At 38.7% G+C, this 25,013-nt stretch overlaps 1 protein-coding gene and 1 long non-coding RNA gene across 5 annotated transcripts in view; one reads left to right on the top strand and one right to left on the bottom strand.

Moving 5' to 3' along the window:
- LOC145035783 (secoisolariciresinol dehydrogenase-like) overlaps nt 1-8,647 on the top strand; it is a 37,719-nt gene extending 29,072 nt beyond the window's left edge. Inside the window, exons 1-2 of one of the 2 annotated variants that reach the window (XM_078984294.1) lie at nt 6,683-6,839; nt 7,757-8,647. In XM_078984294.1, the coding sequence (XP_078840420.1) occupies nt 6,820-6,839; nt 7,757-8,552 (816 nt within the window). In that variant the 5' untranslated portion in view covers nt 6,683-6,819 and the 3' untranslated portion in view covers nt 8,553-8,647. Of the gene's footprint in view, nt 1-6,682; nt 6,840-7,756 lie in introns of those variants that run through there. The other variant, XM_078984304.1, reaches the window with a different exon arrangement.
- Nucleotides 8,648-9,973: 1,326 nt separating this feature from the next.
- LOC145035764 (uncharacterized) lies at nt 9,974-13,196 on the bottom strand. Of its 3 annotated transcripts, XR_013678370.1 has the most exons (4): nt 12,988-13,196; nt 12,479-12,577; nt 10,433-11,830; nt 9,974-10,228 (listed from the first exon to the last, which is right to left on the bottom strand). It is a non-coding gene; the product is annotated as an uncharacterized LOC145035764 (long non-coding RNA). The 3 variants fall into 3 exon arrangements; XR_013678369.1 differs by lacking the exon at nt 9,974-10,228 and having other exon boundaries at nt 10,268-11,830; XR_013678371.1 differs by lacking the exon at nt 9,974-10,228 and having other exon boundaries at nt 10,268-10,615.
- Nucleotides 13,197-25,013: the final 11,817 nt, after the last annotated feature.

The raw sequence follows: 25,013 nt of genomic DNA, 5'->3' as shown, positions 1-25,013 counted from the left end.
ATTAGCCCACACTATATAAAACAAATAGCCCATAATTTAATTAGTATTCCTTTTAATCTCTAAATTAATTCATAATTAATTTAAGACTAAAACTAATTAAATAACGTAATTTCATATTAATATATTATAACTCATAATATATTAATAAACATATGTGTATAACTCTCATAAAATTATCCATAATAGTTTGGATGAGATGCAACCCAAATGGACCATACCGGTCGGGTCAAGTATATACCAAATAAGTTATGGACTTAGACACCTTATCCAACAAACTCCCACTTGGATAAGTCTAATAACTGTATTTGCCTATAACTTCAGGAACCAACCAGCAATCGTAGCTCTCAAAAACTCCCTCGAACAATGAAGACTCTGTCGAACTATGAAGCGCCATTTTAGATAAGTGATCACATAATCCTCTGTTCTCATGATATCAGCCGGACAAACACATGGAACTATGTCTTGCTTATTGTCTAGCAGTTGTTTCTCGATTTTCCGATTTGTTTGACGAAGAACTTCACTGAACACATCGGTTTAGTTCTGACCAGGCTTGGTACATGGGTCAACACAAAATCATCAAGGGGCCCAGATATCGCTTCTATTTCTAGAAGGAACAGATAAACTTCGACTGATATGCTTGTTCTACTACTTATTGAATTGTACACAAAGGCACGTTTTATAACATCAAGTTACTGATGTGTTTACGTGCAATCAATGCACAACCAACTCATAGGTAACAACTCATATCTCTAGGTTTAAAGATTTATATGATGTTATCTTCTCACGATCACTCGAGATAAATTCCATGAAGTGATACAAGTGAACGTGGGTTTATACCAATACTCATAACTTATGAGTACTCATGAATGTTGCAGCAACCATTGCCATGTCTAAACACCTTTAAGGCATCTACAAACCCAATTCATGACAATCTTGATTCATACCTACTTCCGACGTATGATCGATTGTGGAGGTTTGAATAAATTAATTATTCTGGAAGTCAAAACATGCAAAACTGAAACAATAGTAAATAATTGACAATGATAGTAACACTTTACTCATAGATAAATCACAAATTTTATTCATCATCAAACGTCGATTACATTTTACAAGTTTCAGAAAAACTATCTAATCTATAAAACTAATATCGTCCCTCAGCCCGATGCGTCTCGCATGCTGAAAATGCTTAACCCTCGTCAGTCCCTTCGTAAAGGGATCTGCAGGATTCTCATCCGACGATATCCTCCTTGTCACAAGGAGTCCTTCTTCAATCTTGTGTCTTATGGAGTGATATTTTCTGTCAATGTGTCGGGATCTGCCATGATCTCTGGGTTCCTTGGCTAAGATAACCGCACCATTGTTGTCACAGAAAATCTCTATAGGTTCCTTAATAGCTGGTACAACTCCAAGGTCTCCGATGAAGTTCTTTAGCCATATCGCCTCCTTCGCTGCTTCACTCGCTGCTATATACTCTGATTCACAAGTCGAATCAGCCACCGTCTCCTGCTTGGAACTCTTCCAAGAAATTGCCCCTCCATTTAAGGTAAAGATCCAGCCCGACTGAGAGCGGAAATTATCCCTATCAGTCTGAAAACCAGCATCACTACACCCTAATACTTTCAAGTCATCACAGCCACCAAGGGTAAGGATCCAATCCTTAGTCCTCCGTAGGTACTTAAGAATGTTCTTTACCGCGGTCCAATGAGCCTTCCCAGGGTTCCCCTGATACCTGCTGACCATGCTCAAAGAAAATGCCACATCAGGACGCGTACAAGTCATAGCATACATGATCGAGCCAACTGCGGAAGCATATGGTAATTGGCTCATCTCAGCTATCTCTGCCTCTGTACTCGGACTCTGAGTCTTACTCAGTTTGGTATTGCTTTGGATCGGTAAATCTCCTTTCTTGGAATTCTCCATGTTGAACCTTTTCAACACCTTATCCAAGTAGGTACTCTGACTAAGTCCAATTAGTCTTCTACTCCTTTCTCTTAATATCCTTATCCCTAGGATATAGGTAGCCTCCCCTAGGTCCTTCATAGCAAAGCACTTCCCAAGCCAGGACTTAACCTCCTGCAAGGTTGGGATGTCATTTCCTATGAGTAGTATGTTATCCACATACAATACCAAGAAGCTAACTATACTCCCACTAGCTCTGACATACACGCAAGACTCATCTTCGCTTCTCGAGAAGCCAAACTCTTTTACCTTCTCATCAAAACAAAGATTCCAGCTACGAGATGCTTGTTTTAATCCATAAATGGATTTTCAAGCTTGCATACTCTATTAGGGTACTCTGCACTGACAAAACCCTCTGGCTGATTCATGTACACATCCTCAGCCAACTTTCCATTAAGGAAAGCGGTTTTGACATCCATTTGCCATATTTCATAATCATGAAATGCTGCAATGGCTAACATAATCCTAATAGACTTAATCTTTGCTACCGGCGAGAAAGTTTCATCATAATCAACACCTTGAGTTTGAGTAAAACCCTTCGCAACCAGTCGAGCCTTATAAGTATGCACTTTTCCTTCCATGTTAGTCTTCTTCTTGAAGATCCATTTGCACCCGACTGTTTTACGGCCTGGTACATTGTCAACCAAGTTCCAAACTTGATTGTCATACATGGACTGTATCTCGCTGTCCATAGCCTCCTTCCATTTAGCAGACACCGGGCTTGCCATGGCTTCCTTAACACTGCTAGGTTCATCCAAATTTACCAGTGTACTATCACTAATAAACGTATCACCTTCCGTAGTAATATGAAAGCCATAATAAAACGAAGGTGTGTTCCTAACCCGTGTGGAACGCCTCGGAGGTATAGACTCGTCAGCTGGATCAACAGGAGTTTCCTCCTCAGGTTGATTGCTAGTGTCTGAGGTTCCTTCACCAATTGATTCTTGAATTTCTTCAAGATCAATCTGCCTCCCGCTGTCTCCTTGGCTTATAAATTCTTTCTCGCGAAAGATCCCTCTTCGTGCTACAAAGACCACATTCTCACTGGGTCTGTAGAAGAGGTAACCAAAGGATTTATGTGGGTAGCCGATGAAAATACACCTCTCACTTCGGGGTTCAAGCTTATCATGAGTTTCACGCCTCACAAAAGCTTCGCAACCCCAAATTTTGATGTGGTACAAATTGGGAACCTTCCCAGTCCACATCTCATGAGGTGTTTTGGTAACCTTCTTTGTAGGGACTAGATTAAGGATATGGGCAGCAGTCTCTAAGGCATACCCCCAAAAAGATATTGGTAACGAAACTCGACTCATCATAGAGCGAACCATGTCCAACAAAGTTCGATTACGCCTCTCAGCTACACCATTCAGTTGTGGTGTCCTGGGAGGAGTCAATTGTGAGACAATCCCACACTCCTTAAGATAGTCAAGGAACTCGGTGCTAAGATACTCACCACCTCGATCGGATCGAAGTATCTTAATGTTCCTGCCCAATTGATTTTCTACTTCCTGTTTGAATTCCTTAAATCTTTCAAAGGTTTCTGACTTATGTTTGATTAAGTAGACATACCCATATCTACTGAAATCATCAATAAAAGTCACATAATACCGATTAGCATCCCTTGTGGCGGTTTTGAATGGCCCACATACATCAGTATGTATTAGGTCCTACAAACCTTCACCCCTCTCACAAGTTCTAGTGAATGGTGATTTTGTCATTTTTCCAAGTAGACAAGATTCACAACTATCATCTGATTTAAGGTCAAATGATTCCAAGACTCCACTCTTTTGGAGTTAGCCTATGCGTTTCTTGTTTACATGTCCAAGACGACAATGCCACAATGATGCTTTATCTAGGCTAGTAGAAGAATCAATATACAACACATTATTTCCTAAGTTGTCTACAATCGACACAGTTTCATACACACCATCACAAGGTAATGCTTTAAAATAAAACACATTATTAAAGAAAGCATTAATACCACCACATTCATTATCAAACGAAAAGGTAAAACCTTGTTTGTACAAAGCATGAAAAGAAATAATATTCCTCGCCATTTCAGACGAGTACACACATTTATTCAAATCTAATTTTAACCCATTATTAAGCAACAAAGTATAAACTCCAATCTTGGAAACAGGTGAAGCCTTCCTATTCCTCATGATTAGGTTTATCTTTCCGTGCTCCACATCCTCACTTCTTCTTAGGCCCTGCAAATTAGAACATATGTGAATACCACATCCTGTATCAAGCACCCAAGAGTTAGAGTATGTTGAGTAATTAGACAATATAGTGTAAATACCTGCATAGGTGGGTTTCACTTTCCCATCCTTTAGATCCTGCAAGTACTTAGGGCAATTTCGCTTCCAGTGTGCCTTTTCATGGCAATAAAAGCATTCAACATCCTTGGGAATGGCAGAAGGAGTGGCAGAACCGTTCTTGGTCTTTGATGAGGAGCCTTCAAGAGACTTTCCCTTGGTACCCTTCGAAGGGTGCTTCCTCTTTTTCCCTTTGCCTTGCCCAATAGCTAAAACAGGGGTAGATGTTGGAGTAGGAGTAGTAGAGGTAACAACCGCTTTACCCTTAAGACCGGTTTCAGCGGTCTTCAAGAGTCCTTGAAGCTTGCTGAGGGTAACTTCCTCCTTGTTCATATGATATGTCATTCGAAAATGATCATAACAAGAAGGCAAGGAGTGCAAAATGATGTCAATTGCCAACTCCTCGGGGATGTTAACATTCAGCTTCAGCAAACGGTCCACATACCTTTGCATCTTTTGCATGTGGCCCGTGACGGATTCACCGTCCTTCATGCGGGTAGTTATTATGGAGGAGATTATTTCATACCGCTCCTGACGAGTAAACTAACAGAGTATACTATTATAACTTCATACCACCACAAAACCCACATTAAATCTAGCAGAGTAAACTACATTCCATTCGAATCTCACTGAATCTATTCGAATCTTAGTGAATCCATAAGAATAATATTCCAATATATGTTTCATATACCAGAAAACCAAATTTAACAACACACATGACATCAAACGGAATCCTATCGATTTAACACTAATATCTCACCGAAAACCCCTATGACAAAACCCTCAAGTATTCGTAAACAAAAAAATTCATAAAATTCTCATTCTTTTTTCAAAAAGCTTAATACCTGGAGTTGGGGAAACGAAATCATCATCATCGTCTAGATTTAAAGCATTTTTTGTCGTGTTCGTGAACTTAGACTTGAATGAAGTCGACCTTGTTGCTCTCATTCTTCTAGAAACTGTATCACAAACAAACCCTGTCGATCGTTTTTGAAAAATCAAGTTTCATATAAAAAAGGATTAACAAATGTAATACCTTTTACGAAATTGGTTCTTCTTTCTTGAGTATAATCAATCGTAAGAAACTTTGAGCTATGATAAAGACTGAAGGTAACTTCTGCTTCCGGTAATTTGGGGATTCTCAAAATCTGTTACAAAACAATCCATATATTTTCTAATTAGATGGAATGGTATCCGGAATGGTATCTGTTTTTATTTAATAAATTGTTTAAAATTAATATCTTTTTTTTAAAGTAGAAACAATTACTTTAATATAAAAAAAACACTTGTCACACAAACTATCCTTACATCCACACAATACTTAGAGTCCACATTATAACCTAAGTCTCTTTCTTTCTCTCTCTCTCTCTCTCTCTCTCTCTCTATATATATATATATATATATATATATATATATATATATATATATATAAAATTTTCGGGGGCTATAAAAAAGTTAAATTTTATTATATATGTTATTTAAATCTTTTTGTTATACTTTTCTTGGTTTCCCTACCAAACCCATGCTACACTTTGCATCTTTCAGTGGGATCTATCATAGTTATCAAAATCGCGATCCTGGTCGTAGGATCGTACGATCCTACGATTCTAGGTATGAAAAACGATCCGGATCGTAAAAGGATCGTATTTGGGGTAGGATCGCAGGTAAAATCGTAGGATCGAGATCCGATCCGATCCTACCTTCCTTTGTTTTTTTTTTTTTTTTTTTTTCCGCAAATGAATTTTTTTTTACTACTTTATGCCTTTTATCTTTTACCAATCTACCATTTATCATTTTTTATTGTGACTTATGACTAATATTTTGAAGTTTTTATAACTTTTGAATGAAAAACTAAATGTTTGAAATAGTTTTCATGATTAAATATTATAAATTAAAATTATATTCTATTTTGTGGGATCTTAGGATCTCGATCCCGATCTTGCAAACCCAAAATCGATCTTAGGTAGGATCCCGATCTTGACAACCTTGGGATCTATGCATTTTATAATCCTTTAAAAGTTTGTCACAGTTTTCTCATTTCTTTTCTGCATCTCGAGACAGCAGCCTGTTATTGACAAAAGAAAAAAATATTCAATTATTTAATTGGAGTATATGCTTTCTCTAAATAGTTTTAGAAATCTATTTTCCAAAACATTATTTAGTAACCAGACGTTTTCTTTAATGATTGTTCTTGAGTTTGGAAAATCATTTGGGAATATTGTCAGGAAAACAAAGTTGGTTTAGTTATTATATACGTATTTTTATATTTTTTGTATTTTTTAAAATTGTAATAAGCGGTTCTTATGATTTTTAATCATTTTTTCTAAATCTTAAAAAATGAAATAAAACAATCACAGCTGGGGCCTGGGGTCAACCATAAGGTCAAAATAAGCATGCCAATCAATCTCCACTATATAATAACACTTGAGCTTGAGCCACTGAAAGCCAAATAAAGCAGATCACTCAGTCTCCTCTTCTCAATAGAATAAATCTTGAGCTTCATCATCTTCCTCTGAAGCTATATCTTTCTCGTCTGTAACAAATGTCGATTCCTGCAAAAAGGTTAGTTTATTAGTGACTGTTTATTCAAATACTTGATTTTATTCATAGATGTTATTGTTTAGGTAAACTACAAAAAATACCCTGTTACCATATATTTTTATGGGTTAATTTACAAAATTTACATCGAGTACTCTCACTTTATCGTTTATATCCCAAATTTTTTATTCTACTGAATAAGCCAGAAACGTTTTTCTTCCCTATGTTTTATTACATCATTAGAATATGATGAAATGGTATTCAATATCTTATGTAGCATCGGTCCTATATTAAATATGATAAAATTTGTTCATTTATGTCTGTATAGTTGTTTCATCATAGCTAACACCTATCAAGCTCGATAATAACAAGTTGTCACATAAGGGTGAAGAAACATAAAAATAAATAAATGAATAAATAAATAAAAAGTATATTGTCTTTTAAGTACACTTATAAATTAAATAACTTAAAGAGGAAATGAGAATTATTAATGGCATTTTTTTTTGACATTTACACTTATGTTATCAGTAAAAAAGTATGCAATTGTTAGATTACTTTTTTATTCATACTTTTTTATTAGCGGACAAAAAACTTTATTAAGTGATTTATGTCAATAAAAAAGTGAGGATGTTGCTATCGTATGAAAATAAATATAAGAACATTGTAGTTTATGGTTACATATTATTATTACGAGTAGAAAAAATATAAATATTTTGCCATATAAGTATTTTCCTATTATCACTAAAAAATAACATACATTGCACAAATTGATAAGCGAGTGAATTACATTAGGACTTTTCACAATTTGTCTAATATCCGATCAAAAAGTAAGTCATATACTCAAATTACTTGAATTTAATTAACTATAGATTTGTTTTATTTTTATGTAAGTTAGCAATCAAAAATATTGTGAATATGACATTATTATACAATTGATATAGACTAGAGGGAAAGGTAGCATTGATAACCGGAGCAGCGAGTGGTATTGGTGAGTGTTGTGCAAAGCTTTTCGCCACACATGGAGCAAAAGTCATCATCGCAGACGTCCAAGACAAACTTGGTCAAGCGGTCTCTGAGGCAATAGGCTCATCAAACTCAATGTACATCCACTGCGACATCACCAACGAAGAAGAAGTCAAAAACACCATTGATACTGCAGTCGCTACTTACGGAAAACTTGACATCATGTTCAACAACGCAGGAATAGCAGATGCTTTCAAGCCACGCATTATGGACAATGAGAAAAAGGACATTGAACGTGTACTTGGTGTCAATGTCATAGGTACCTTTTTGTGCATGAAACATGCGGCTAGGGTTATGGTTCCACAGAAATCAGGCTCGATTATAACAACATCTAGCCTTACTTCACATCTTGGTGGTATGGCTAGTCATGCTTACTCGTGTTCAAAACACGCGTTAGTTGGTCTAACTAGGAATCTAGCTGTTGAGCTTGCACCATTTGGAATTCGCGTAAATTGTGTTTCGCCTTTTGGAATTGCTACACCGATGACTGCTGATTTCATCGGGCTTGAAAGGGAGGTTTTTGAGAATATGATAAATGGAGTCGCGAACCTTAAGGGTGTGACACATAAACCAGATGATGTTGCATATGCTGCCCTTTATTTGGCTAGTGATGAGGCTAAGTATGTAACTGCACAAAATATGCTTGTTGATGGTGGATTGAGCTATTGTAATAACTCCTTCAACATGTTTAAGTATCCTGAGGAGGCTGCTTAAGTTGAGAAGTTTGGTGTTTTTTTTAATAATTTTAATAAGACAAACATATGTGGTTGTATGGTTCATTATTTATAATTAATAGAGTTTGTAGCCTATGCCATGTTGTTCTACGTTTATTATTTGCCTCATTAAATACTAAAAGTCCTATTATTTTGAGTACATTTATTTTTACATCTATATTTGTAATCAAACACAAATGATTTCGCTTCATGAAATGATCCGCACACAACATTTTTTATCCATACACAACAAATTATGTTTTATATAGTTGTATAGTACAATCATCTAAATCATAAATTGTTGTGTACTGCTAAAAATTATTGTGTACAAATCACTACCAATTTCAAATGGCATAATATTATGTTACACATTAAACGATAAAATAGTCACTCGTGGATGATAATTTTAGAGCGAAATTTTAACGATAAAATGCATCGCATAGTGAATACACCATTGGGATAGAAATCCAAGACGATTAGAAACTAGAAATTGAAGAAGAGGAAGGGGTTGTAATCAACCACATTATGTTGAATTGCATGTAAACCCTTTTTGAAACTTTGATTTTGTTATGATATAAGTGATTGATTATGTGTCTTTTCAGATTTTGATGAATCCCGCGTCCTCAATCGAATTGAAAATTATTTGCGATTTTTGGGTTTTAAAAGATCTAACCATGTTTTTGGATTGGATCATTATATTGAATTGAAAGAAGTGTTTTTTGGGTGGAGAGATAGAGTATAATCTGTAGAAAATTATTTAGCTAGAATTAGGTTTATAGGTTCTTGGGCTAAAACCCAAAGATTTTAGTCAGCCATAAAAAATAAAACATCATATAAATTATGGGAACCCATCTGGCGTTCACAGTTTAAGCCCACAAGCAGGGATATATGAAAAAACTACAACCAATTTTGATTATTATTTTCATGTCTTCTCTAATAAAAAAAAATTGATTTTAATGCTATGGGTCTGCCTTTCAGTCTTATAGCCTGCAACTTTTGGTTTAAACTTAAATTACAGATATACAAAATCTGTCCTGTAAATTAGGAAATCTAAATTCAAAATCATTTATCAATTAAACTAACCGTTTTACCCGTGCCAAGCGACGGGTATATAATATTTTTTTTTTCCAGAAATTAGCTTCTATATGCGATTAGTTTTTTGGCGCAAATAGATTACTACATCTAAACAGCTATAAATAAGAGTAATGCTAGCAAATATTCCTAGCAAATATGAATTAAAATACAGTTTTTATTGCATTTGTATCTATATTACAACGTCAACTCATATAATTAACATATTTACATAATTTTTTTCAAAAGAATATTAGTTTATAAACTTTCGATAAGAGATTGGTAATCTTCTTATGACTTCAAAACCACTTATAAATATTACCATATAATTTATGTCTACAAAAAACTAAATTAAAACAAATAGGTATTTTTAAAGTATTACAAAAAAAAGATAATTAAATGACATACCATTACGAATTACAAACCCCCTCTCAAGCTTAACTTTAACTTTGAAAAAACATTTAATCAAATAATTACATAAGAAACTCCTATCATTATACATTCAACATATACAACTTCAAATACAATGAAAGATCTTTGAACTTGGAATATATCAAACTCATCCAAAAGGGCATGTTAGGCATATTGTATGTAAAAAAATAGTTCCTGCAGGGTCATGTCAAAATACAAAAAACCAATCAAAAATTGATTAAAAAAGAGATAATCCATTAACCCATTATACATACAAAATAGATAAACTTGAGGACACAGATTAAAAAGTCTTGTAACTAAAAATTCTAATTGTTGTTTCTGTTTAATGTAAGCATTACACCTCACATTTACAAAATTAAAAGAATGAAAGTCATTTACTTTCTCATTCTTTGTTTACTTTACTTTCATGTCCATCCCTAGGAATGCTCATATGAATGTTATCAATGATCATTGTTGTTTATGGATTTCAGCTATTTAATCCTTCCTGCTCATTTGTTCGTTATTATCCCATCACCAGTCAGCCAAAGTTCTCATCATCTGTCATCATATGTTTAAGAATACCTAATAAACTTAAAACATAAAAACATCAGGTCTTTAAAAACGAAAGCTTAAACATTTTATCAGTTTATACTTCTGATCTAGAATGTTCACATTTTTTGTACTATTTTTTCACCCCTAAAACTTTTGGCCCAAAATGGTCAACCTGTAATAAATGCTGAATGCTAAATCTATGATTGTAAATCTCAAACTTAAATATTTTGATCTAGAAATAGAGTTAATTTCATGTCACACTATTAGGTATCACTAAAACCTAATTCATCATTGGCTGCAGTCTGATAACATTCAAAATAAAGAGAATCTCAGCATCTAATCTATAAAATGAAATGCCTATATGTATAATTATCATTTATATTGTTGATTGCTTCTTGGAAAACTTTAATGTAAATAATTATAACTGTCAAGAAAATGAAAAAAAAAAAAAAGGTTAGCTTGAAACATTAGCCTTGGGGAGTATACAAGCACAAACAACTACTCACACTAACATAATATCCTACTTTTAGTTTCTTTCCTGTCATAGCAACATACTTTGTCAATATTCATGATTATAGAATAGTTTCAGTTTGTTGGTTGTTATAATAAGGGGAAATGTAAGCACTTTGCTTGTGTCAGTAAAATTTAAAGTGGATTACTATGATTTGGTATTTAAGTAAATACATTACTCATGTTCTTTTTGAACAACTATCAACATTTCTTCTGTTTATGTGAAATGTTATAAGTAATTGGAAGAGAAATGATAGAAAAAATTGTATTAAAAACAAAAGCTATTTCTTTCCACGATGATTTGGATTTCCATATTGGTCCTAATGACTCCTTACAAGGTATGGTTTTCCAGATCATGTGTATCAACAGAAGGCCATGGTAGTAAATATGCATGAAAGCATTTATGAGAATAATCTATATAACATATCTATATTAGCTTCTTGTAAAAGAAAATTGGTTTGGCCCTCTTTTTGGATTAGACTTTTAAAACCTAACCATGGTTCCAGTAAATCTACATAATTTAAAAAATTTTGATGTTACAAACTCAACATTATAAAGAACAAAGATAAGAAAAAAAAAAGCCATGTTTCTTGTACCTTTGGTCTGATGTTTTTTTCACCTTTAAAATAAGAGTACCATTGGGATCAATATCAATCGAGTTAAAGCATTAGGATCAAAGACTTTGAATGGCAGGATACACATAGTTGTGTGTACACTTAATGACCATGAAGAATCCTAATCATGAAGTCAAAAAGTCAAAAGAACAAAAGAAAAAGGTGAACTCATGAATTGACTGCAAAAAAATTATATTGTTACAAAGGGAAGCTACCTTCTAGAATCTTAATGTTCTAACTTTGGTTAACTCGTACGTAACATCAAACCAACACAATTAACCCCCACAACAAAAATAATGGTTTTAAAACCACTTAATAGTAAGCAGATTAGCATGTTCATGAACATTGTATCACAAGCTAATTATACATATAGATATGAATCTCCAAACTGTATGTTCTTCCTAACCATGTTAGAAGATGATTTTTTGATAAAACTCACTGTAGGGATCATGTCCTCGCTATATTCATCCGTCTTTGAGAAAGAAAAGTGAAAACACAATTTTGACCATGTTGGAAGATAATTTTTTGATAAACCCAAACCAAAAATGTACATGAAATTTGTTATACCCAAATAAGCAAATGTTTTCCTATATTAATGCATCATAGATGCTGACAACTTATAAAGAAAATAACTGAAAAAACAAATGCAAGATATAAGGCACAATAATATATGTAAAGATTAGCAGTAAACCCGTCAAAATTTAAAAAAAAAATACAATCAGTAAGTCAATTAATTATCATATTACCAAGTAAATACAAATATATCAACCTGAACAGCGAAGACTAACTTCATTTTTCTTTTCAAGCTTTTCAGGGCCTGTTACGCCTGTCCAAAACTCCAAATTGATGCCTTCCCCTGCATCTACATCTGATATGAAATAAAATGGCGAGAATGTTACTACTTTTTTCATTTAACCTAGAAAGTTACGTACATAAATCTATTTTAAGAGCATAGTGATGGAAATTAGTAGATTTGGAAATCACCTCATTTAATTTTTAGCCTTCACTATAATTAACTAATAACCTAAAATTTTAAGTAAACCAATCTATTTTTTGAGCATAGTATCCGAAAAGAACTCAAATTCAGATACCCAATTTGTCATACATATATAGACATGCCCAATTTCTCATCCAATTAGTTTGTCTAATAATCTGTTTGATTCATTTGAACTGCATAAGACAATCCAAACTTAATTAAGAGCAAAAACCCATAATGTTGATCTATGATCTAAAAGAAAAAAAACATAACGTACACACACAGAGTAGAGAATAGAATACCAAAGAATAATGAGTTTGGAGAAATGGAGGCGGGTCTGTCAGCAAGGTGTGTATGTATGCATAGAGAAGAGGAGTCTAGATGTGGTATCGAGGGAAGAAAGACGATGTATCAAGATTCAGTTGAGCCAGGGTGCGACGGGAATACATAATGCAAGAAACAGTTATACACATTGATAAGGAATAATCAAACAAAGAAAACATATATTGAGATTTACCTTGGTGAGATTAGCATAGAAGAATATGGGATTTTTAGGGTCGGTTAAACGATTCAAGTCACCAGAGTCCGAGCACGGTGGCCGTCGACGCTTAACCACCAGATGGTGGCAGAGATGGGGGTAGCAGAAATTGCGTTGTCCATGACGATAAGTAATGGCGGGGTTAGATAGTAATTTAGGGTAGAGAAGAGAGGCATATATGAATCGTGGTGGGGGTTGGTCGTCGGAAAAATGTTGCGAGGGTAGAGAGATTGTGGAGACGATGGGTGCTATGAGGTTTGATAGTGGATGATGTTTCACTGCTAGTGCGATGGTGGTGCGGGAGAAAAGAGGAGCTCCCGATTAGGGTTTGTGTGTGGATGATATGTAGTGAATAATAAGCATAATATGAGTGTACATAGTGTATTAGGTTTTGTACCTCTTAAGGTTTGGTACGTCTTAAGTTTCAAGAAATGTTAAATATGTTTTATATAATAGTAAAGATTTTAGATTTAACCAAATCTTTAACCAATCCCACAAAATCAGAAAACTCCTCAACTTAATCCAAGTAGATCACGAATCAAATCTTATCCAATGTTGAATCCCAAACATTCAATCCTTTCCTTCATCTTCACCTTTTTTCTCGCAAAGCACTAAACCACCATGCTAATTGCAATTGGTTCTCCATCAGGGTTGCGATGTTGTCTATCTTTATGCTACTGTCGCTTTCATCTGTCCTTACCTCATTGACTTATAACGAAACTTTTCTTCAACGTCCATCGTTCTTGGAATACAACCAAGGTTATGTTTTTGGAAAATTGTATCATTTTCTTTTGATTTTGATTGCCAGTTCTTCAATTTCGAAGATTTATAGAATGATTTATTGTTTTAATGACGACTACGTTTAAGGGGCTTTTGTCAACATCTTTTTGTTAAGTTTTAATAGGTTTGGATACTCATCAAGGATCGACAATTTCATTCATCATAATTGTCTCAATACTCCCTACAATATTTTATTTCCTGTTTATGTTGATGTTGAAGATTTACGGTATGTGTTGTGTATTTACATGCTTTTGATTTTATATTTTATTATGTTTTTTAATGCCAAAAGGGTATAGTTGAGATTCTGAAATAGTGTCCATTCAGACATTACCATTTAAGGTCTGTTAAATTTTTTTGATGAGTTTTCTATATGTTTATGTTTTATAAAAGACTACCCATTTCATATGTTCTCTAATTTGTGGTTGGAATTCATGGATGTAGTCCTCAATGAAAGTCCTTATAGGTTCTTTTATCTAAAAAGAAAACATCTAATTAGATATATAATATTGTCATTAGCTATAAAATACTATGATATTCTAAATCAAGGAAGTTACTTAAACGGAGTAAAGGGGCATCTTCATCATCCGATTCGCATGATTCGCAGGATACTCATGGAAAAACGTCGCCCTCTCCATAAACTTGTTGGTGATCTCGGTCACCGACTCAGTAGTCCCCTTGAGAGACAGTAACTTCTGTTTAGTCGCTCAATCTCTTCCACAGGAACATCTTACACCCTGAAACGCATCCTAAACACCTCCTAAGTCATAAGCTCTAGCTCGGTTGTAGAAATGGACTAACGCATCCTAAACTCCTCCTATGTCATGACTCTAGCTCGGTTGTAGAAATGGACTGAACAATCCAACCCCACCAATCCTTCGCCACATGGCGTAACAGGTTCACAACGAAACTCACCTATGCCTCCTCAGGGAAAATCGTTGTGAAAGTGAAACAACTCAAAATCCGACCCAAATTTTTTTGTTTAAATAATAATAAAACCATAACATCGAATGACATAAACTAAAAATCATACGTTAATATCTCAAAACCATAATTAAGTATCGTGATAAAAACTATATCATACTATGTCAAGTCATATCTAGGAAAAACTAAACCAACTTCCAGGATAAAAATGAAGTCATGGCGTGTGCCATGCCATCATCCTGAGCCCTTCTCTTTGCTTACGGAAGTACCTGAAACCAAAACTGAAACTATAAGCACAAAGCTTAGTGAGCTCCCCCAGACTACCACATACCATACAATCATATAAACACATATTGGGCCTTGCCCACTGTATCAGACCGAAGTCCGGAAACTTCCTCGGACAGAAGTCTGGAACTAACCAGGGCCCTGCCCTCTGCATCGGACCGAAGTCCGGAAACTACATCAGACCAAAGTCCGGAACTGGCTGGGACCTTGTCCCCTGCATCGGACCAAAGTCCGGAATTAACTGCATCGGATCGAGATCTGAAACTGACTGGGACCTTATCCCCGATATCGGACCGAAGTCCGGAAACTGACTGAGCATAACATAGCATAGCATAAACATATCAACTAACATAAACACATATACTGCACACTGCATCGGACAGAAGTCCGGAACACATAACACAAAGATATGCTTGAATCACAAAGACATCAAGCATACTGAACTACCGCATCAGAACAAAGTCCGGAACTGACTGCTAACTAGATGGGCTAGCATTATGGTCGTAGACCCTTTCCTACTGGAAGGAAAACTCACCTCGAAAGCTGGCTACTAAAATTCTACCCGGGAACTATCTGCTGCTGCTCCGGTCTCTCCCGGCTACAACTCCCATAAACACACTCAATCAACTACTGATAACTATACTGAGGGTAAAATGACTATTTTACCCTTGGTCAAAGTCAACTTCCAGTTGACCGGACTCGCCGAGTCAGGGCACAGACTCGTCGAGTCTCTCCTTTACTAATTCTGACTTTAACTCACCGAGCCCCTTTTCCACTCACTGATCCACTCTGAACTCACAACTCGAAGGGAAAATGGGGACTCACGACTCGACTCGTCGAGTCCAAAGAAAACCTCGCCGAGTCCAAACGCAAATTCCATGCAATCGAATTCTAATCCATTCCAGGGCCTCTAACTCGTAGATCTGAGCCCTTGGGACCAACTGAACACGTAAAGTTGTTGACTTTACGTGTAACTATGAAGGAATGAAGCCATTTCACTCAAACCTTACTTTTCTCGGGAAAACTCATACGAATCGCCGAGTTGTAGAACAAACCGTCGATTCTAAGGCAAATTTCATCGGACTCGTCGAGTTGCTCATCCAACTCGTCGAGTCCAAGGCTATCTTTATATCAGTCACCGAGTCAAGCTTGTGAATCGCCAAGTCCATTTAGTCCCTTTTCCATACAGGCCTGATTTGAGCCATGCAGTGGCTCTAAGTCACAGATCTATGCTTCTAGGGCATGCTTATCACGTAAAGTTGCAAACTTTACGTGTAAGCATGGCTTTAAAGGCTTCAAATGCCAACCCTAAGTTCTTAGTGGGGTTCCAAGCTCAAAAGGGACTTCAATCACGACCTTAACTAAAACTTTACACTTCTAGAATACAATAAGAGTCCAGATCTGAAGTTTTCATCCAAGGAGAGTCCATATCTCAAGTTTTCATCCAAGGAGAGTCAATATCTCAAGTTTTAAATCATAAAAGGCTCCAAAGAAGGCATAACAAGCATAAAGGAGGTTATAATGGAGGAATGCACAAGGTCATAACTTCATTACCTGAATGAAGAACAGATGTAAGCTAACTCCCGAATCTTCCTTCCCCTCAATGGATCTTCTTTCCTTTCCAAAGCTTCCAAGCTATCACAAACACACTCAAACTCAACAATGGCGCTAGGGTTTACAGGGGAAATGTTTTGAGAGTGATAGAGGTGAGGTTGGGGGCACATAAGTGTGTTTAAATAGGGTGAAAACCCTGAAAATTAGGGCTCCATCCAGACAGGAAGACTCGTTGATTCCAGCGTATGGACTCGTCGAGTATCCAGCTCAAAATACGTGATCGTCCCGCCTCTACTCAACGAGTCGGGCTACAGACTCGTCGATTACCCCTTCAGAAATGAAAATACTTTATTTGAATTACATACCAGAAATGGGGTGTTACAACTCTCCCCTACTTATCTTAGACTCTGTCCTCGAAGTCTGTTGCTGCTGCTGAAAATAACTATGGGTAATGCTCCCTCATCTCCCCCTCGGATTCCCATGTCCACTCTGAACCCTTTCGGTGTTGCCACTGCACCTTCACTAGCTGAACCACCTTGTTCCTCAAGGTCTTCGTCTTTTGATCTAAAATCGTAACTGGTCTCTCGATATAATTCAGGATGCTATCAAGCTGAATATCCTCCTAGGGTACAACTGCTGACTCATCCACCAAACACTTTTGCAACTTAGAAACATGGAAAGTGTTTTGGATCTGGCTAAGCTCTGCCGGAAGATCCAACCGATAAGCAACCCAACCCACCCGGGGCAAAACCCTGAAAGGGCCAATGAACCTGGGACCCAACTTCCCCCTTTTCCGAAACCTGATAACAACCTTCCAGGGTGATACCTTCAGGAGGACCATATCTTCCACCTGAAACTCTAAGTCCGAACGTCTCCTGTCGGCGTAACTCTTTTTCCTACTCTACACAGTCTGCAGTCTGCTACGAACCTGCTGGATCAACTCTGTAGTCTTGAGCACCACTTCAGTGCTCCCAATGACTCGCTGACCGACCTCGCCCCAACAAATCGGGTCCTGCACTTCCTTCCGTATAGCATCTCGAAAGGAGGACGTTCATTGCTAGCGTGGTAACTGTTGTTATACGAAAATTCCGCTAGTGGAAGATATGTATCCCAACTAACCCCGAAATCTAGAACACATGCTCAGAGCATGTCCTCGAGAGTCTGGATCATCCTCTCGCTCTGCCCGTCCGTCTGAGGGTGGAAAGCGGTGCTAATATGAAGACGAGTCCCCATCTCGTCATGAAAATGCTTCCAAAATCTGGAAGTAAAACAGACGTCTCGGTCTGACACTATCGATACAGGCACTCCATGTCGCGCCACAACCTCTCGTACATAAATATCGGCTAGCTTCTCTGCCGATATGCTCTACTGGATCGGTAAAAAATGAGCACTCTTTGTCAACCGATCCATAATAACCCAAATCGAATCCACTCCATGTGTGGTCCTGGGAATCTTAGTGATAAAATCCATGGTTATATCCTCCCATTTCCACACTGGAATATCTAATGAATTGTAACGCCCGTGTTTCTAGGCTTGCCATTTTTAGCAATGTAATAGTCTAGGTTAACCTTGTAACTCAACTTGAAATAATAAGAATGTATTATTTGTGAATTATTTGAATTATGTGATTTATGTGTGTATTTTCTTAATTTTTATAATTTAATAAATTAAGAATAAAATAAGCGTCAAAATTTAAGTGTGAGATAAGCCCGACATCTTTGCATAAAGTTGTAGTGGTCGAAACAAGGATTCCGGGGATATAAGGAATGCCAAAATCCGAGTTATAACGAAGAAGTTATGACCTGTCGAAGTTTCGCGACAGAACCGACACGACGCCGAGTGACGTAAGATATGAATTTAAGATAGAGCGATATTTAGCCTTAGCGATCTAAATGAAAGTCGTAGATTTCGTTAAACCGAGAGCGTGCATAAAAGGAACGCCCAAATCTGACTTCGTATGAGGAAGTTATGATTTTATGAAGTTTCGACTTAGCAGTATACAACCCGAATACTCGATTTGAGATCGAGCGGTTTTTAGCCGAAACAATCTAAGTGAGAATCGAAGATCTTGTTGTTAGTAGTGAAACGATGAAAAGTTAGGCGAGAACGGACGTCAGACGAAGAAGTTATGAATTTATAACGAAGTTTTTCTGTCCCGGCCTTCTAAAAATAAATAATAAAAATAAAAGTCAAAATTTGCCGATGGAGTCTAAATGAAAGTTGTAGAGTATGGTCTGACCTTCGCGTGGATATAAAGAACGTCGAAAACGGAGCTCGTATGCGAAAGTTACGCAATTTAGAAGTTTGACAAGTCAATTACGCCCCGCGTAATTTGAGTACGCCCCGCGTACTCAGTCGGATGCAACTTGTCTGACCAATACTCGAGTGCCACCAGTCGACGCACGCAGTGACGTCAAAGTACGCCCCGCGTAACCCGAGTACGCCCCGCATAATTTGAGTACGCCCCGCGTAATCCCAAACCCAGCAGCCTATAAATAGAACTCGAATTCAGCCATTTTCTCTTGTTCAAACTCTTCCCTCTCTCTAAGTTTTGCCTCGATTTGCGTGCCGTTTATACCCCAAAGCCCCGGTAATATTCCCGAGCCCCGAAGTAAGATCCGAAGCCCCGAGGATCCCGAAGAGCATTATTCCCGAGCCGAAACGCTGCCCGCGAGGAGCCCGGTTTTGTGAAGATCTTCCAGATCTACGGAGAAACACCTCTTCTGCAAGCCGTAGTGCTGCCCGATCATCTTTTGATCAAGTGAGTGTGTAGTTATTTTCATTCCAATGCAATATTATGAAGTATTTTCTATAAAATACGTGTTATGTGTATATATTTGGTTGTTATACGTGTGAGTGTATATTCACTCTCTTCTATCTTACAGATCTGATGTATTCTCTATGAAATACGTGTTATGTGTGTATGCCTCATCTGTTATGTGGAATATGTATTGCTTAAAGCATGTTATACAGGTTTTTAAACTATGTATAAAAACGTATATTTTTATCTACTAATATGTTGGGTAGAACATGGGTAGATAATTGGTGTGTAATAAACAGATGAGAGGCCTCGGTGTTATTGGTGTTATTCTAGTCATTCAGCAGAGTATGGATGACGACCACAGACTATTCTAGACTGTCCTGTGGAACACTAGCAGGCTCATTACCTGTAGGTGTTGTGAACGACGTGTTCACCGGTGTACTCTATCCCCCACATGGTTGCCTTTAGGACACTTATTGTTGAGGAAGCCCCTCTGCAGTGATGTCCGTCCCGATGAAAAATCCTGAAATAGGTTCCTTATAATAGACGTTATTTTTAGGAACGTAAGGTGAGGATAACGGGAATGGGTAATCGGGTTTATTGTTGATTGTTGAAATTAAATATAATTATTGTGGGTTGAAAACCCTATATGCTCACCAGGCTCCCAAGCCTGACCCACTCAGTTGATTTATTTTACAGGAAGTGGCGCAAGAGCTTAAGATGGGCGAACATCAAGTTGTTTTGTTTACAAGTCTGTATATGTATATATTTGTTGAATGACTTGTAATGCTATCGTTTATGCTTTATGATCTGTATCGGAACATGACATCCCGTCTTTTGATTATGAAATGAAATCATATTTCTTTATGAAATGTTTTGATAAATATCTATTTTATCATGTTTTGTTTTTGGGAACAAATTCCGCATCTCTTTTAAAATTAAAAGGATTTACTCTGAAAATTATTTTAAAAAGCATAAATGAAATCGGTCTTTTCTAGCCGAGATTTTTGGGATGTCACACGACTGCATCTTGCTGTGGGGCCTCTGTTGCTCTGCCTTGACCTTCCTACAGGTCAGGCATCTCGCCACATACCAGGCGACATCCCGCTTCATGCAGGGCCACCAATAATCGGGTCGAAGATCTCTATACATCTTCGTCACCCCCTGGGTGGATGGAAAATCAAGACTTATGGGCCTCGTCCATCAACACTTGTCGTACTCTACCCCAGTATGGTACCCAAACTCTCCCATGAAGGGTCAACAGTCCCTGGCTATCATAATCAAAAGAAGCTACTCATCCCATGATCCTTTCACACTTCTACCTCTCCTCCTTGAGGCCCTCGACCTATGCCTCCCTAATCTGCTCCAACAACGGAGTAATCACTATCATCCTTAAGCATATATCCCTGATCGGGGCCACTGCCATCTTACAGCTCAAGGCATCGGCCACTACGTTGGCCTTGCCCGGGTGATAAAGGATTTCATTATCGTAATCCTTCACCACATCTAACCACCGACGCTGCCTCATGTTAAGATTCGGCTGGTCCATGAGGTATCTCAGACTCTTGTGATTCGTGCAGATGGTACAACGGACCCCATAGAGGTAGTGTCTCCAAATCTTGAGGGCGAACACCACTGCCCCCAACTCCAAATCATGCGTTAGATAGTTAGCCTCGTGAGGCTTCAACTGTATGGAGGCGTAAGATATTACATACCCCCGCTGCATCAACATAACTCCCAAACTTGTGATCGATGCATCATAGTAGACTACAAAATCATCCACTCCCTCTGGCAGGGTAAGAATCGGAGCCTCGCACAATCGCTGCCTATGAGTCTCAAATGTTGCTAGCTGCTCTGGCCCCCAACAAAACACCACCGACTTCTTGGTTAGTCGGGTAAGTGGAACTGCTATCTTGGAGAAATCCTGAATGAATCTCCTGTAGTACCCTACCAATCCTAGGAAGCTCCGAATCTCTGATGGATAGTTCGGGACCTCCCACTGCATCACGACCTCTATCTTGGCCATTCTACCAGTATACCCTTCAGCTTGACGAGGTGCCCAAGGAACTGCACCTCACACAACCAGAACATGCACTTGGAGAACTTCACGAAAAGTTTCTCCCTCCTCAAGACCTCTAGCAGCTCCCTCAGGTGCTCCTCGTGCTGCTCCTAAGTCTTGGAATAAACCAAGATGTCATCGATGAATACAATCACAGACCGATACAACATTGGCCTGCACACGCGGTTCATGAGGTCCATGAACGCGACTGGAGCGTTGGTGAGCCCAAACGGCATCACCACAAACTCATAATGACCATAATGGGTCCTACAAGTTGTTTTCTGAAACTCCTCAACCCTGACCCGCGTCTGATGATAACTCGAGCACAGATTAATCTTGGAGAACCAAGATGCTCCTTGAAGCTGACCGAACAAGTCATTTATCCTTGGGAGTGGATAACGGTTCTTCACCATTACCTTGTTCAACTCCCAATATTCTATGCACATACGGTGCGACCCATCCTTCTTCTTCACAAACAAGATCGGGGCTCCCCATGGCGAACTACTTGGTCTAATGAAACCCATGTCTAGCAGCTCCTGCAGCTGCGTAGACAATTCCTGCATGTCTAGAGGAGCCAATCGATACGGTGCCTTGGCTATCGGATCCGCACCAAGAACCAGGTCAATCGTAAACTCAACCTATCTCTCCGGAGGTATCCCATGCAATTCCTCTGGGAACACGTCCGGGTACTCTCGCACCACTGCTACATCATCTACTGTCAACGTACCCTTATCCCGAGTATCCATCACATATGCGACATAACCTGCAACCCTGCTAGAAGTAGCGCCTCGCTCTCGCTGCTGAACAAAGAATCGGTCCGCATTGTGACCTCTCGCCCTGAATCACTAACTGTCCCCCACTGGGAGTGCGAACCCTCACTAGCTGCAACTCGCAATTGATCACCGCCCCATTGGGGCTCAGCTAATCCATGCCTACTATGACCTTGTTCCCTCGCAAAGGAATAGGGACCAGGTCCACCGAAACTGCTCATCGAATAACTGCAGCGAGCATGCCTTATGCACCTTCGTGACCCTGACGGTCCTATCATCAGCTATCTCCACCTCAAGTAGACAATCCAGCTCCCCAGGAGCTCTACTAAACCTCTTGCTAAGCGCAAGGGAGACAAACGATCGGGTAGCCCCCGAATCAAACAACATTGTAGCTGAAATGCTGTTCACTAAGAACGACCATATACACAAACATATAACCTTAGAAACAATCAATAATAAATGTAGAGATAAAAAGGAAAATATGTACCCGTTACCACGTCAGGAGTCGCTCGCGCCTCCTCTGCTGTCATCTGAAAGCTCTACTCTTCGCCACTGGCGCCTCGGCCCGGCCCTGACGACCGTCCATAATCCTCAATGTAGTAGGGGCAGGTGCTGACACCTTCCCTGCTGCTGCTAAGCTCGGGCACTAGGACTTTTTAGGTCCCCTCTAATTGCAATGGAAGCAAATCAGATCTGATGTTGCGGTGGTGGTGGTAGAAGCTGTACAATCTCTGCTTATATGCCCAATATGACGACACTTGTAGTAGCCGGAACTCCCTGCCTTGCACGCCACATCGTGCAGTCTCCCACATTTTCCACATCGACTGTGGCTCTGCTGACCTTTGTACCTATGATCTGAAACCTTGGGCTTTTTGCCCGAACTTCCTGTACCCGAAGCCGCCTCCGGCTTCCTCATCTACTCCATCTCAAGATCAATCTCTCTCTCTCTCTCTCTCTCTCTCTCTCCCTCTCGCCTTCGTAATCATGTCATCCAGCGTCTTGCATCTGGATCGACTCACAAACTGGCTGATATCACTCCGCAACATCTCATGATAACGGGCCTTCTTTATTTCCTCGCCAACTGCGTACTGAGGAACAGGAAGAGCCCTCTCCCTAAACTTGGCGGTAATCTCCGCCACTGTCTCTGTAGTCTAAGTAAGGTCCTGAAACTCTCTGGCTAACTGTTGCACCTCAATAACCGGTGCGAACTCGACTCTGAACCTGGTGGTAAAATCAGCCCAAGTCATAGTGTCAAGTGCTGAGTCATCCCCAATACCGTGCCCAACCTCCTCCCACCAGTTATGTGCCCTGTCCTTTAGGAGACAGGATGCTAATCTGACCTTGTCCCCCTCGGGACATCTGCTAGTGCGGAACGCATTGGCAACATATGCCAACCACCTAGTACTCGCAATGTGGTCCCGCGCCCCATGGTAGTTTGGAGCTCCACAAGCTCGGAACTCCCTGAAGGTGAGTTTGCGCGGCCCCATCATGGCCGCCATCTCAGCACGAAATGTGCTCAACTTCTCATCCATCAACTCCAAGATACCCTCCTTGAGTGAACTGAAGATCATAGGAGTCTGCTCAAGGATGATACGGGTAACCTATGAAGTGAAAAACTCCCTGGTCTGCTCATCCAACTGCTCGGTTGATCGCATGCACCACACCCTTTTTTCTTGTTCAAAACTCTTTTCTTTTTAAGTCTCTTTCTCAAAATTCTTTTGAAAATATTTTTCTTGCAAAAATCCTTTTTACTATTTCCTTAGTTTGAGTTCACTCACACCCGTAAGTGTGCCTGAATCCCTCAAACCAAGGCTCTGATACCAACTTGAAAGAACTCAAAATATGACCCAAAAATTTTTGTTTAAATAATACTAAAACCACAATATCGAATGCCATAAACTAAAAATCATACGTCAATATCTCAAAAGCATAAAAAGTATCGTGATAAAACTGTATCAGACTGTGTCAAGTCATATCTAGGAAAAACTAAACCAACTCCCAGGATAAAACTGAAGTCGTGGTGTGTGCGATGCCATAATCCCGAGCCCTTCCCGTTGCTTGCGGAAGTACCTGAAACCAAAACTGAAACTGTAAGCACAAAGCTTAGTGAGCTCCCCCAGACTACCACATACCATACAATCATATAAGCACATATTGGGCCTTGCCCACTGCATCGAACCAAAGTCCGGAAACTACCATGGACCGAAGTCCGGAACTAACCAGGGCCTTTCCCTCTGCATCAGACTGAAGTCCAGAAACTGCATCGGACCGAAGTCCGGAACTGGCTGGGACATTGTCCCCTGCATCGGACCGAAGTCCAAAACAAACTACATCAAATCGAAATCCGGAACTGACTGGGACCTTGTCCCCTGCATCAGACCGAAGTCCGGAAACTAATTGATCATAACATAGCATAGCATAAACATATCAACTAACATAAACACATATACTGCACACTGCATCAGACAGAAGTCCGGAACACATAACACAAAGACATGCTTGAATCACAAAGACATCAAGCATACTGAACTACTGCATCGGACCAAAGTCTGGAACTGACTGCTAACTAGATGGCCGTCATTGTGGCCGTAGAACCGTTCCTACTGGAAGGAAAACTCACTTCGAAAACTGGCTATTGAAACTCCACCCGAGAATTATCT

Source organism: Lactuca saligna, chromosome 1 (genome assembly GCF_052625555.1).
Source record: "Lactuca saligna cultivar CGN05327 chromosome 1, ASM5262555v1, whole genome shotgun sequence".
In the NCBI taxonomy this organism is placed as follows: Eukaryota; Viridiplantae; Streptophyta; class Magnoliopsida; order Asterales; family Asteraceae; genus Lactuca; species Lactuca saligna.
This window is presented reverse-complemented; position numbering and strand designations above follow the sequence as displayed.